At 37.0% G+C, this 14,561-nt stretch overlaps 1 protein-coding gene across 4 annotated transcripts in view; it reads right to left on the bottom strand.

Annotated features, from left to right (window-relative positions):
- Positions 1–575: 575 nt before the first annotated feature.
- Positions 576–14,561, bottom strand: part of PDCD6IP (programmed cell death 6 interacting protein) — a 32,604-nt gene continuing 18,618 nt past the window's right edge. For 2 of the 4 annotated variants that reach the window (XM_056335406.1, XM_056335408.1), the window contains exons 8-18: positions 12,320–12,542; positions 11,478–11,601; positions 10,619–10,796; positions 10,146–10,257; positions 9,156–9,325; positions 8,147–8,395; positions 6,647–6,781; positions 5,665–5,759; positions 2,591–2,720; positions 2,009–2,220; positions 576–1,236 (exon numbers count right to left, since the gene is read on the bottom strand). In XM_056335406.1, coding sequence (XP_056191381.1) covers positions 1,068–1,236; positions 2,009–2,220; positions 2,591–2,720; positions 5,665–5,759; positions 6,647–6,781; positions 8,147–8,395; positions 9,156–9,325; positions 10,146–10,257; positions 10,619–10,796; positions 11,478–11,601; positions 12,320–12,542 — 1,797 coding nt within the window. In that variant the 3' untranslated portion in view covers positions 576–1,067. Of the gene's footprint in view, positions 1,237–2,008; positions 2,221–2,587; positions 2,721–5,664; positions 5,760–6,646; positions 6,782–8,146; positions 8,396–9,155; positions 9,326–10,145; positions 10,258–10,618; positions 10,797–11,477; positions 11,602–12,319; positions 12,543–14,561 lie in introns of all 4 variants that reach the window. The other 2 variants (XM_056335405.1, XM_056335407.1) reach the window with 1 other exon arrangement.

Genomic DNA, 14,561 nt, shown 5'->3' with positions numbered 1-14,561 from the left:
ATGCAGTGTAAGGTTACTAAACCCTTGAGAAGATGGATCCAAAAATCAACATTCAATGTCCTTTAATTTACAAGATAATATTTCCTCCCCCCCCAAAAAAAAAAACAAAACAAAACTCTCCACTGATAACAAGCTCCCTGAGGGAATACATTGATTTTTTTTCAAGGAAAAAAGTCATCATTTAAAAACAATCTGAAGAGTTCCGGCTATCAAGAGTTGCCTTATTTTGAGCTGTAACACAATTCTGATCAACATTTCTTTGGAAAACATGGGTTAAACCAACCAGCCACTGGTCCTGTAAGAGGGACCCTGATCTCCCTTCTTTTAAGTAGTATTCTGGAGATGTAACTATTCTTTTAGAACTGTAACATATATATATTTTAGTCCAATACACTTCAAAGTTATAGGAAAATTCTACCTACAAGACCTAATCTACCAACATTTAAATGGTTGAGGTGGAAATTCAATTGTAAGGCTAAACACTTGAGAAGGTATCTTTATGTTATGCAAGTCAAGAGACAAATGAAAATCTACAGACACACAAAACATTTTTATGGTAAGGAGAATGCCAAGTGTTTAAACCATTCTTAAGTAATTTATTTTTTACTGACGATTTACAAGGCCTTGATTATTAGACAAAATAGCGTATTTTAACTAAACTCAAAAAATACAAACCAATACAGTATAGAAGGAAATGCTATATGGTTCTGTAGAATATATCACACCCAGTGCACGCACTGCTTCATTTTTCCCATCTGAACCTATCTGTTACTTAAAGGATTTTTGCAAAGAATATTTTGGTCTAGCCAACATGTAGTGTACAGTTTCAGACCACCGAATTAGACTAATTCTGGCATTAGTCTACAGTCTAAATCACTGCAGCAGATCTTTCAAAGTGTTTAGTGTAATCAAAAAACTCATCTAGACATTTCTGAGCAGCTAACAATAAACAGGAGTTATAGACTGCATACAGTTCAGTATGGTACATTAACTGAAGCTAAAAGTTTTAGTATGCTTATTGCCAATTTCTCCCAAATTTTAACAAGCATAGCTTCTTTGCAGATACATTATTGCTGAGAGTAGTAAGGCTGTTGAGGAAAAGGATATCCAGGTTGTTGAGGTGCCGGATATGGTGCTTGTCCAGGGTTTTGATACATAGGTGCAGGTGCATACGGCAGACTATACTGGCCATACATGTATGAATTATAGCCCATTGGCATCGGCATAGGGCAATACCTGTGTGGGGTGGAGGGGAAAAAAAGCATATTTAGCTGCAAAACACTGATGATGTTACTTTGCAAATAACTCACTAATAGATACGAAAAGGCATGCAATCACCACAAATGCTTTGCTTTCCTTTTCCTTTTTTTGCAGCAGAAAGTGTGGTAACTTTCAAGCATCAAACATGAAAAAACCTTATAATGCATGGAACAAAAACGCAGACAGAAGGTGAAGTAAAAGCAACATGCTGGAAGCAGAACTAATCTGAATTGATTCTCTTATGTTTAACATCATTGCATGTATTTTAACATTTGCTGAGCCTGCTATTGGAGGAGAGAGCAACTGCCTTCAACTCCTCATGATGACTCCAGAAAGATGGAAAAAAGCACCAGAAGAAAGCACACTACTCAACCGGAATTTTCTTCTGTATTTTTCATCATCTTTAGCAAGATACCAAGATTTGAGAAATGAGATATGCCAACACTTTTGAGATAAACAACACCAACTGATTATGCAAGGGCTGGCAAATCACAGTTAAGAAACTGCAGTTCTATCTCCCTTCTTCAAAAAAAAGCTGAAGTACAAAAACTTAAAATGAACCCTCCCACAAATGGTATCCAGCAAATTATTCCAATTAGAATTACATAATTTAAAAACAAAATCATCTTGCTTCAAATACTAAACACATCTTCAATTGCAAAATAACTGATTTTAAAGTGTCACATGCAAACAAGTGCTTTTACCTAACAGGATAACAAACAACTGCTTCAGTACTCCCATAGCTTACCCTGGGAAACCTGGATAAGTTGGGTAAGGAGGTCCCTGTGCCTGTGTAGGTGCAGCACCTGCTGCAGGTGCACTGGCTCCTGGAGTAGGAGTAGGAGCAGGAGCAGCAGCAGGAGCTGCAGCTGTTCCAGAGGGTGCTGATGCAGAAGAGGAACTGCTTGCTGCAGAAATCACTGGTGGCGGCGGCCGTGCTGGTGGCTGTGGTTTAGTCCCCTAACAAGAGAAAGTGAATTAAGCCGCAGCTTCTTTCTGGAAGTCTGGGAATCAAAAGCTGTGGTTATATGATTAGTTGATTTTTATTTTTATTTGCATTTCAAACAGATATTCTATATTTAGTCTATATAGATAATACTGTGAACGATCTAAAAAAGCAGTAAGCTTTCCATTTCAAATCTATAAGTTATCAACACCAATGGTACCTCTCCGCGAAGTCTCTAGACTTTGCCCTTTATTTCACTTCAACACATTTCCAAATACACTACTATATTAACGAGTGATATACACAAATTACATATCAGTTTGGAGTTCCAAAGTATGGACCTGCTATTTTCAACCCATCAAATCCATAGCTTATATTTACCACCATGGTTCTGGGTGCTGGAGTAGGAGTTGACGATGCAGCAGGCTTACTTCCTCCAGCTGATGTGGTCTGATATGCAGGCAGAGGAATAGAGGGAGCACTGGGTTCCCTAGCAATGCTTTGCTGTAAATCTCTATAAAACAACAAACAAGCAAACACACAGCTTTAAGAATTTTTGTTACACACTTCAGCAAGCTAAGCTAAAAAGATAAAACAGAGTAAATCTAGTATTTAAAGCACAATCACTGAGCTAGCTCAAACTAAATTTGGAGTCCAAATCACTTCCACAGAAACAATCTTCTAGCCAACCCTCTGATTAACTGCTTACATTTATTGTCTAGTAATGTCTTCATGTTCCAACTCAATACTGTGTACAGATCACTGAATTAGCCAAAAGCTTTGGGATCAGAAATTATAGAATAGTCAGAACATTTAGCAATTCGAAAGCTCTCCTGAGAACCTAAGGAAACCTCAAGGCTATGGAAAAGGATGTAAGTAAATTTCACTACTTTTCAGTGAACTTTGACATGTAAAGATATGCTCAATAATAGAAGAAAAGCAATGTTGAATTGCTTGTAGATTGCCCTAAATTAGATAATACTGTTTAAAAAAAAAGTCTGCTAGATAGTCTGCAATATTTATATCACAGTCAACATAAATATCAACAAAAACCCTGGCAAAAAATCTGAATAGCTTAGCCATTCATAAGCTTTCAAGTTCTCTACTCAGTTACCTCTAGTGCTGGAATTACTCTTGGTAAGGTATTTTGGTATCTTACTTTGATAAGATACAAGGAGGCTTTGGTGTCATGTTGCACTACAAGCTGCCATTAAATAACAATTTTACAGTCAGCTTGTCATGAAAACTCCAAGGAAGCAGTTCTAAGTTACATATTGAGAGGAATGTAGCGCAGTTCTCAATGCAAAGATTCAGTATTTGAGATTGGGCAGATTTTTCAGAGAGACTTCAGGAAGCATTTAAAATTTCAGACAGTTCTGCATAAAAATTATATGTAAACAGCATGTAACAGTTAGAACTCAATACCTGGCTTTCTAAAACAGAATACAGGAGAGACTAACAGAGGTACACAGTCTGTCTAGTTAGCAACAAGCTACAGGCTCCTATTACATAGCACACAAAAGGTGAGCTCCAAAGGATCACAAAATTAGCAACCTCTGCAGAAACTTCACAGAAACAAGACTGAAACAAAAACTCTAAGAAAACTGTCTGCAAAGTCACCTCTCCAGTAAAAAGGAATGATGGAGAAAAAGATGAAAATACTGCCTTCATGCTCTGTTACATATGCGTATGTGCATCTCAACCTATTTCCTGCAGAAAGCAGAGTAACTATTCAACACTGTATTACACTGAAACTAACAAAACCAAAACTTAACATCTTAGGAGATTACTTAAGGCAGGGGTCCTCAAACTACGGCCCATGGGCTGGATACGGCCCCCCAGGGTCCTCAATCTGGCCCCCCCGGTATTTACAGAACCCTCCCACCCGGGGTTGGGGGCGGAAACCAAGCAGCCGCAGATGACTGCCTGCCACTTCATCCGCGCGCCGGCCCCCTGTTTAAAAAGTTTGAGGACCCCTGACTTAAGGGATGGAAATAACAATTTTCTTAAAAATCATACTGCAAAGACTTAAAATCTGACTGCAAAGACTTACAGAGCAGTGGTGCCATTCAGAGTGAAGTATATTTTGACCACGAAGTGACCAAACACTTTAAATGTGAAGCCTTAAACACTATTACAACTGATCCTCTCCAATGGGCATTTACTGGGGATGGGGGAGGGGCAGGGATATATCTCTAATTCTAAATGAGACACCACCTAAACAAATTTATTTTCACTAAGTGAAGATGCAGCCCACAGGCAGTATTTTTATTGTAGTTGGGAGCAGGGGTGAACGGGCAAAACACACATTTTACTTACTCAAACTGTGGGTTGGGCACACAGAAATACATTTTGCCAATATCCCAAATCTGATCATTGCCCCTAACCTTGACAGGGTTTCATGGGAGTGAACAGTTAACACATGAGGCAGTAAAAGAAAGCATGGCAGGTTATATCAACACTAAACCTACAGCTTCAGGGAACACTAACATACTGGACATGTGAGAGAGTCAGGCCTATGCCTTGGTTAGGCAGCCTACAGCTTCCAAATTGCATGAAGTGGAAGAAAGGTAAAAGGGGTTGTATATAGTCACTAAGAATTAATTTACAAGTACGATGCCCAACTGAAAAAGAACAGTTCTACAAAGGATGAAGTTAGAAAAAATGAAGTTTGGGGGAGGGCTGAGCATCCTATTCACGGCATGGTACATACACAGAACAACTGCAGTTTCACCAACTGAAAATTCAGTAACCACTAGCCCGTTTTATAACAGGCTATGTGCTTTGCTAAAAGGCAAACCTTTTCAGTTATGCTTACTTCTTGAAAGGAGAGCCTGAAAATCAGGGCTGAAGCACACTGTACTGACCTCCACATGTGATAAGGCTAACAACATCATTAGGCACTTTCCTTCACATGCAGACAAAATCTGCCTCTCCCCTGCAATGCAGGCAGCCCACATACCTAAACAGTGACAAAATATCACACCAGATCAAGACTACAGAAAAGAGGTGGAACACCAGTGTTTTTCCCACCACCACACAACGCACACGGAAGGCAATCGTATGCTCAAGTATTTGTCTCATTTCTCAAACTGAAATGACAGCAGGAGCAAGGTGAAGAAATCATAACTTCCTCAAATAATAAAATAATTATCAAATACATGCCAAAAAGAGAGAGTGAAATCATGGTAAGATGAAACAAATTAATGCTGAAATATACATAGGAACAGCAGACTTCAAAGTAGATGTCTCCATTTATTTCTCCTACCACTTTCCTAGTTTTTCAGGGGAGGGGAGAGCGGGGTTAGCACTAAGGCAAAGAAGAGGTGACAGTGTTTACATACCTATCCTCCCTTTCTCATTTCATCAAGTACCATAATAAACATGTCCCCAAAGATGAATTTCTGATAAATACTTCACCCTTCCCACAATGCTTAAATAAAAAATCAAAATCTTACTTGAGTAGTTCATCTCTTTCAGTCTTGCGAGCAAAGACAATGTCACTGCATTTGTTTTGGAATTTCAGCAGGATTTCTGTCAGCTCATTGTAAAACTAGTTAAGGAAAAAAATACATAATACGCTCAGTCAATACTTTCAGACTCTATGCTAGCATCTTTCTATGTATTATTCCAGTTATAGGCATTCTATTACAACAGTGCCCAGAACATGCCATTGCAGTTAAATTTGCTAATGCTTTTCAAAAATAAGTATTAGTCAGCTGTTGTCGATCCTTGTAATACCATACAATTTTGTGGGGTTTTATTAATATATTTGTATGTGTCTAAGTGTAAGACTAGTTTAAGACAGCTAGAACATATATTACAACCAGAACAAAACTAGATTACTTCTGGTGATAACTATTTTCTTTGAAGGGTATTTTTTCCTTTTGATTTTACTGCCTTCAGTCACTTCCACATATTCCATTTGTATAGACATTTCAGAGTTTTATTTTCTTTCTTCCTCTAGTGAGCTATCAATAAACCAGCACAAAGCACTTAGTACAGAAGCAGAAAGGCACTTTCCAGAAGCCCAGATCAAACAAAGCAAGGTGAATAAAGCCCTCTTCATGTTTCCTCACGTATGCAAGAGCAGTATATAAAACACAAATTTGATAAGATGATTAAATACCATGGGACAACAGACGAAAGAATTCCTCGGATAAACTGGCTCATCTGGATACTTCAGCACCAGTCACTCAGCTGTAATTAATAACTTTTCCTATTTTATATCAAGCAATGCTCAGAAAAACTTACTTTTCAGGTAAGAACAAAGAAGCATTTCACAGCTGTCAAAACCTTCAAAACTCAAGCAACCTCACTTCAGCAGTAAAATCCTCAAAAATGCGCCTCTCATCTAGCATGTCTGCAAATTTCATTATGATTTTATTCACATCTCATTGTGTAAATACTGTCATTCCAAAACCTTAAGCATTACCGTACCTTTGTGCCTTCTTTCAAATTGGCTACAAGTTCCACGAAGTTATCATTTGCTACCGCTAAGCTCTTCAAAACTTCTTCCCTTAAGTTAGATTCATTGTTTGATTGTTTCATCTTTGAAAAATCCTGATGTGCATTCTTAAAAAGAAGGGAAAAAATAAGCAGTGAAAATAACACAAGCTAGTTCTATATGTTTGGGGGTTTTTTCCTCTTATTGCTTCTACCCCCTTTTCCCAATACCTGCCTTTCCCCACTTTCCATTGACACACTCTACTACCCAACACTTGCCATCTGCCAAGTGCAGTGGCTATTTCAGAACTATACATACACTAACGCCCTGGCAGTAGGTATCAGCTAATTACCTATTCTGTTGCTGCCTTCAGCTAATTCTCAAACTCATACTGCAGACTCTCCTCCAGACACTATACTAATTAGGCTCTCTCCTGTACTACTCTCCATTGATATTCATAAAACCACACTGAAATTTAGTATTTTTAAGAAGTACTACATCAAATTTGGTTGACATTGGCAAGCTATTAAGAGAACAGGGAAGTGGAAAATTTACAGAAGGATCATCTCATTTCTTTGGGGAAAATAAACAAAACAAGCAATCTTTAAAAAAAAATTAAAAAAAAAAAAAAAGACTACTCCATTTGCAGAAGCAGCCAAACTTGAACTCCGGGACATTCAAATATCAAAGGAATATCCATCAAGATTTTGAAGTATACTATTGTCAAAAAACAACTGAATACAAAATCCTTGATAAACACTGGCCACATGGTCATTTAGAAACAATTTTTTCCCTTTTGGAAAAGCCCCTTATTCTTGCAAGCCAAGATGTAGTCAGAAGTTGCTAGTGATCTCATGCACAAATAGGCACAACCATACTCGCGTCACTACTGTCACTTGTCCAAGCACTAAGACTTTTTGCCAGATGTTTCAGGTACCTGTCTTTAGTGTTACTGACAAGGCTGAATTTATAGATAGATTTATAAAATGGGAAATTATCATTAATTTTTACTTTGATGAGCTTTGCACATGCTAGAAGTCAAGCATGTTATAAACAGAAATTAAGATAAACCAAAATGGACTTCAGAGACCCAAAACGTCTTCTAGTAGACTGTAACGATGGGTCTCCTGTTTTACCAGAATACTAAGATAGGATGAGGAGAAAAATCAAAATAAACCCAAAAGCTTTTTAACACACCAGTTCAGCTTCCTTCAAGGGCAAAGCCATCTGCAGAAATGGGCCAAGAAAAGGTCCAAGAGAATTTACACTGGAGCTCTGGGAGGGTCTTCTGACAAGTCACATTTTCTTTCCAGTGAACACAAAAAACACCTCTGTATTTTTCAGTGATCAGAGGAGTAAAGGTGTATCAACTGGCCTACAACAGATTATCAAGCAAAACAGAGTAGAAAGCAAAGTGACATTTTGAAAGCACTGGAGAACTAATCATTGCCCCTTAGTTTACGAGGAAGGAAGAAGGCATAAGGGTATTGTACCTGAATGTTTTTGAGAAGTTCTTCCTGCTTTTTTAGAGACTCTTGCACTTTCTGTGTGTAACTTCCATAGATTCTGTCCAGCTCAGCCAAAGAGATTGACTCCTCATTTATAGCACCATCCTGTGCAAGTGCAGTCAGGAATTTGCTTGTCATGTCAAAATTTACAGATTTCAGGTCATTTTCCAGTTGTTCTCTATCCTTCTTAACTTCATCCAGATTGGCCAGCAAAGTTTTTAATACATTAACAACCTAGGCAATAAAAATAGTCAGAAGTGAGCATGTTTAGAGGAATTACTGCAAAAGTATACCCTATTACTTTTTTCATCACTCCTCACTGATGCTGGGAACACTACTGTATAAGTATTTGTTTATAAATGTGTTTAAAATGGCATAGCATAACAAAATGCAACAAAACAAAGATCTTCAAGAATTTCTCAAACTATGTTCTCCTCTAAAGATTTCCTTCCGCTAACAACACTGAATTAAAAAAAAGTAGATTTCAAAATCTTTGTAGTAAGAAAAACCTGATCAGATACCTTCCAATAGTATATTCTAAAAATAGCAGTCAAAAACACTGCCTTCAAATCACTCCAATGAAAAAAATAATCACATCGCTATAGATAAGCCATGACCTTCTCAGAAAGGAAGTGGAAATATTTAAAATACTGGGCCACGTCTTTTACATTACCTGATCGCCCCAAGACCTGAGCACTATACCCCAACACCCTACATAACAAAAATACTCATCAAGGATTACTCCTTTTATAAAGTCAACCAGCCTTGCTGTCCATGGCAATAGATCTTGCTCACACTAAGTGTAATAAAATACACTTAGAGTTGCCTTTTTGTTTAAAATACGCTTCTTTTCCACATGTTAGTTACTACCTGTATCAGTTGTGACAGATACAAGAGCAGCCAGCAATTAGCTTCCACACCAATTCATGTAAGTTCACCTTGTTAAGATGAACAGCACTTCTATTCAAAACAGAAAAATATTTCAATGCTTTACCTCATTTCCTTGTAATGTTTTTGCTGGGTTGGCAGAAGGAATGGCTGCATTGAGTTCTGATTCTGGCTTACACAGAAGTGCAATCGTATCCCGGTGAGACTGGTAGCGCTCTTTAACTTGCCCATCTGCTTGCACAGCTTTATTCAAAATATTATGGTAATTGGTTCCCTCTGGTGGTGGGAGGAAAAAAAGCTTGTTTACATTATTTCAAAACTTGTCTTATCCAAGTCTTGCACCAAAGCAGTTTTGATATTTTTCAGCAAGTCTTCACACATTATGAGCCTGCACATTACAAAGTTATTAACACATAAATAAAACTTACTTCTAAGTTACATTTTAAATCGTGCATAAACTAGGAAGCTATGATAATTCTCCAGAGAGGCATACAAAACTATGAATGAACACTGGTTTCAGCTACCCCCCAGATTTAAACCCCTGTAACTTTGCCAAACTAAGGCAGTGGTATCAGTCCCTTGTTAGCTTCAAAATAATACATATTAAGTGCTCAGAAAACATGCTATATCAATGACACAAAGCAATTTGACTAATTACTGGGGGAAAAAACCCAAAACACTAAAGAGAAAAAGAACACCTTGATGGGAAATAACAAAAAAAAACCAAACACCACAAAAACCACACAACAACCACCAAACCCAATGAAAAATACACTAAATTATTTTAAAAGGTAACTGCAACCAGATTCTTCTGAGGGCAACCATTTTTCATTACATATGCTTCCTGAAAGTTTAGGATGCACGCGCACTCCAGGGGTGCAAAAGCAGCAACAAACTCTCTGCTATCACATCATCACTCAACTCCAAATAATGGTGCAGACTGCAATAAGGATATTTCAGCATAACATCTCCTATACTGCAATTTCTGTATATTTAGAGATAATATCAGCGCACTGAAAATTATTTTAAGCTGGACGATGAGAATGGACATTTTTAGAGCATCCACAGAATCAAAACCATGAAACATGACATCTACCTGCCCTTAGAGGCTTATAGAGTTCATTGGATGGTGTTCTCTGCCAGCGTTCTTTGAATTTTGTTCGCAGGTCATTGTCTGTAGTTTCTTCTTCGTCTAATAATCTTAGTGACTACAAAAGTAAAATGATACATACATTAAACCGTCCTAAACATGAAAGTTACAAAATATACAGCTAGTGTAGAAAATATAATGAATGCTTATACATCCCTTTATTAATTTAATTTGGCAAATAAGAAAACAGGCACAAATCACCCAAATTTCTGTAGAATACTTCCCCTCCTCCAAACAGTTTTAAAAACGAAGTATTGTAAGGAAACATCTACATACATTTGTATGAACTAAACACTTTTTGAAGTGCTGTTGAAGTTACAGATGTGTGCAATTATCCAAAACATTTTCTATTGCCATTTAAAAAGTTCAGCGGTGGTGCTTTTTAAGAATGTTTTAGTGTCAACAGTTGCTAAGCTTACTTCATCTAAAATTTCTTTGTTCCTTTGTAGCAGTTCAGGCAGATCTTTGATCAGCTGATCAACAGTCTGAATTCCTCCCTGTTCAATCACAGACTTAGACTTGTTCAAAATAGACTGAGGAACAGTATCACCAGACACATCTTCAATAGCAGCAGGAAGATTGAGGGAAGCCAAAACACTGAAAAAGTCAACATGTTAAATAGCAACTTGTTTGTAGTTTTATCTCATAGCTTTATCCTGTAAATAATACTGCTATCCAAACAATCACACTATCAATTACAATGGAAACAAAACTAAGAACTCTAAGCTTATTCCTAGCTTATACCTCTCCAAAAATATGCTTCAACGCTCTTTAAAAGGCTAAAAGAAATCCTAGTCTTCCCGCTCTTACAATTATGGCAGACATTTTCAGAATTAAGTATCTGGTAGATAAAGAACTAACTGCCTTGATATACATTCCTATCTTTCAGCTTGATAAAATTTTGTTTATTACTATTTATTTTAAAGCACAAAATTTTGGAGGAAAAAAACATCATGTATTGAGTCACTGGTACAATCAAGCTGACCATTGGAATGTGAAAATCCTTCTAGATTAACCGTGCTGGAACTTTTTTGGAACAAGTGTCAGACTCCCAAGAAAAAAAAAAAAAAAAGAGGGAAGACTGAAGAAAATTAAACACTATTTGTTCTTAATAAGCCTTCAATCTTACCATCTGCAGAAAAGTAGTTCTAAATAACCCTGCTATGGCTGAAGTTTTCCAGCCTACCATACAGTAACAAAAGTCCGCTGCTGTATTCTGGATGTCTACAGGCTGTTCTGTAACTCCCCTTGAGAAATTTAACAAGAAGCCATACTTACCCATTCGCCAGATTTGTGGCTTCTCTCATCTGGGCTATGTGCCTGTTTACTAGATCTGCCTTTCTCTGGTTGTAAATGCTCACAGACTGCTGAACTTGCAACGGAACCATCTTCTCAAACAGGTCTGCAATTAAAGTAGCATAAGTTACTCAAATTGCACTGTGACTTTAAAAAGGAAACAAACATCTTCGCAGCTCTTTTGTACAGAGACTAAACAGTTTAAGCTATGCTCCCTTACTCCGAGATGTCTTAAAAATATACACAATTCTAAAGGTTTTTAGATTTCAGTTTTTAAGACTGAAAATGAGTTAGAAATAATTTAAAGGCATTACATTTAAAACAATTGTAGGATTACAAATCAGATTTTCCTTAAGGCTTCATTTCTAGTTTTGCTTCTTTAAAAGAAAATGAGCAACAGAGGATCATTTTTCACAACTCCCCTGTACAGCCAACAAACTGAAATTTTTCAACTTTATGGATGGGCAGCAACCAGGTTAGTTAAGATTGCACAAACTGATACCTTTCCCTTATATTACTGTTCCTCCTGAAATTAAAAAGGTTGCTTTAATATAGGAAATAGAGTTGCAGAGAAAATCTGAGAAAAATCTTTTAAGAGAAGGGCACATGGCAGATAATTATCTTTAACCTGTGGTTTATTCTTCCAGTACTTTTACCCTCAAGTAGTAGCACAACAAAGTGGAAGAGACAAAAGTCACTTTCAAAAACACTGCTGTATGCTTAACAATTCATAAGTAAACACCTACATTTCATGGTACAAACTTTGGTGGCCATGGATTTCACAAGGTAACAACTACCCTGTTCGCTCCACACTCTTCGCTTACCAGTGAATTTCTGACTGAGGGGAACTACAACTGGAGTAGACTTCACAAGACTGGCTTTTCCAATAGACTCCAAGTCTTTCAGGTCAGGAACCCGGTCATGGTAAATGAAGTCATTGTCTTTTTTGGCAGCTGTAAGTGCACGGTTGATTTTGTCAACCAGATCTTTAACATTTATATATTCATCATAACGAGATGCCACTGTTTTCACCAAGTCTGCCGCATGCTAAGAAAAATTAGAAAGAAAAAAACCATTAAAAACAAAACTTTTCTTTCTCCCTTTCATATATACTTAGGAAAACATATGAGCTTCCCAGTCAGCCAAATAACTACTGCCTACATATAAGATCAATTTATTATTTCCTTAAGAAAATATGCTCCCCTCTTACCTATTCAAAAGGACAAAGGAGATTTTACTCATTGAAATAGTTCACTGGGGTAAAAAAAAACAACCAAACAACAACAAAAAACAGAACAGTCACCAAGTAATATCTCACAATAGCCTTACTATGTCTCCCCAAAAATCCAAAAGAAGTAATCATGAGGTAGAGGCAATAACATTTCAAACACTCATTCACAACAAGATTTTTTAAAAAAAGACTGTGTGCCATCTTCGTGTTGTTCCATGAAACACACAGCTTGCTTTTGCAGGTACTGTAAATTGTTTCTCAACCGTGCTCACATTCAGAAAGTAAGAGGCCAGAGTCGTGCTTTTCACATCTGCCACTAAATCCATCTAACCTTCAGCTCAGAAGTTACAGAAAGTATCCTTTACTCCTACTGCAAATTAAAATAAAATATAAGGTCTGCTGTCTCTGTTTGTCTGCTCAGCCTATCTGATTTTCCTACATCCAGTTTACTGCAGGAGGGATGCAAGACAAAACATTGTCCTTTGATCATAACGGTTCAATCCTGATCACATTTGTATTGTGGATGTGTAAAAACAAAACAGTAAGCAGAAATGTCAGTTGAGGTTTACATAAACTCACCACAATTCAAAGAGTCAAACTTCTTGGGATTTTGAAGTGAAACTTGAGCTACTTTAGAAGTGAAGTAAAGTTTGAAGTTTCCTGAGATTTTTTTGCCACTTTCCATTGTGCCATAAATCACACAACAGTGGTTTTGGTTTGATACAATACTACAGTCTAACTAGCACTTGCCAGAAACAGAAAATGGGATAAGAAACAGGGGTGTGCATAGATACTTTATTTTGGAAGAATTTCTGTTAATCTTGCCCCACTCCCCACCCCAATTTAATCCATCTTTATTCTAGCTTTTAAAAAGGGAAATATAAAGTATTATTTTATAGCAACTTAATTTTTCAAAGCCTCAACAAAAAGGGTACTAAACCTCTAATTTGCACTAGTTATGGAAGCACTATTTCAGTAATTGTAGAGAACACGAATTAAGTTTCATCTTACTAAGTGCATTAAACAAGACACAGGATTTTAACTTCTGACTACATGCTGTTCATGAAGCAGTGCTAAAAGTAAGTAATAGTGGAGTAAAGAAGCTCTTCAGGCTTCACTAAAACAAAAAAAAACAACCCAAGCTTTAACTGTTCAGCTTGAAGGGATACTCCCTCTAACACAACATGGAAAAATCATGGACACAAACTGATTTACTATGTAACTTAATGATAATAACTTTGATATAGCCAGACCTGTCACAGGTGAGCACTAATAAAAAAAAAATAAATAATCAAGATCCTATTACAGTACAGTCCCAGAAAAGAAGGTCTGCTAGGCAGATTTGAAACTCAAGAACAGATACACCTTCATCTACCACCTAACAATTCATAATACAACAGCTTGCTATTAAAAGTTCATATAGGCACTTCACTGTCATGCAAGCATACAAAAAAGTTTCAAGCTCCACCCTCCACCAAGTCAATAAATGCATAATGGTAACTTCAGAGACTTAGATGTTGACATTTTGAAACTCTCCTGCATTATCAGTAAACAGATATTGCACACAGATCCTACAAAGTCAGTTGAAGCAGCACTTCATTATTTTTTTTCTAAGGACGAAGGGATTTGAAGTAGTTCCTTTTTAGCCATTTTCTTTCATACTGTACTAAAAACATGAAAGGACCTTACTCATTACAACATCAGAATCCCTCTAGAAACCAGATATAGAAACAAAAAATTTATAAAGACTAAAAATACAATTGTTTGTACATTTTTCAAAAATTATTCAGATTTAAATGAGGATTGCAGGAAAGGAGCTGGGTATAGACCAGGCA

Source organism: Falco biarmicus, chromosome 4, assembly GCF_023638135.1.
Source record: "Falco biarmicus isolate bFalBia1 chromosome 4, bFalBia1.pri, whole genome shotgun sequence".
Lineage (NCBI taxonomy): Eukaryota > Metazoa > Chordata > Aves > Falconiformes > Falconidae > Falco > Falco biarmicus.
The sequence above is the reverse complement of the archived record's forward strand: the minus strand, read 5'-3'. Positions and strand labels throughout refer to the sequence as shown.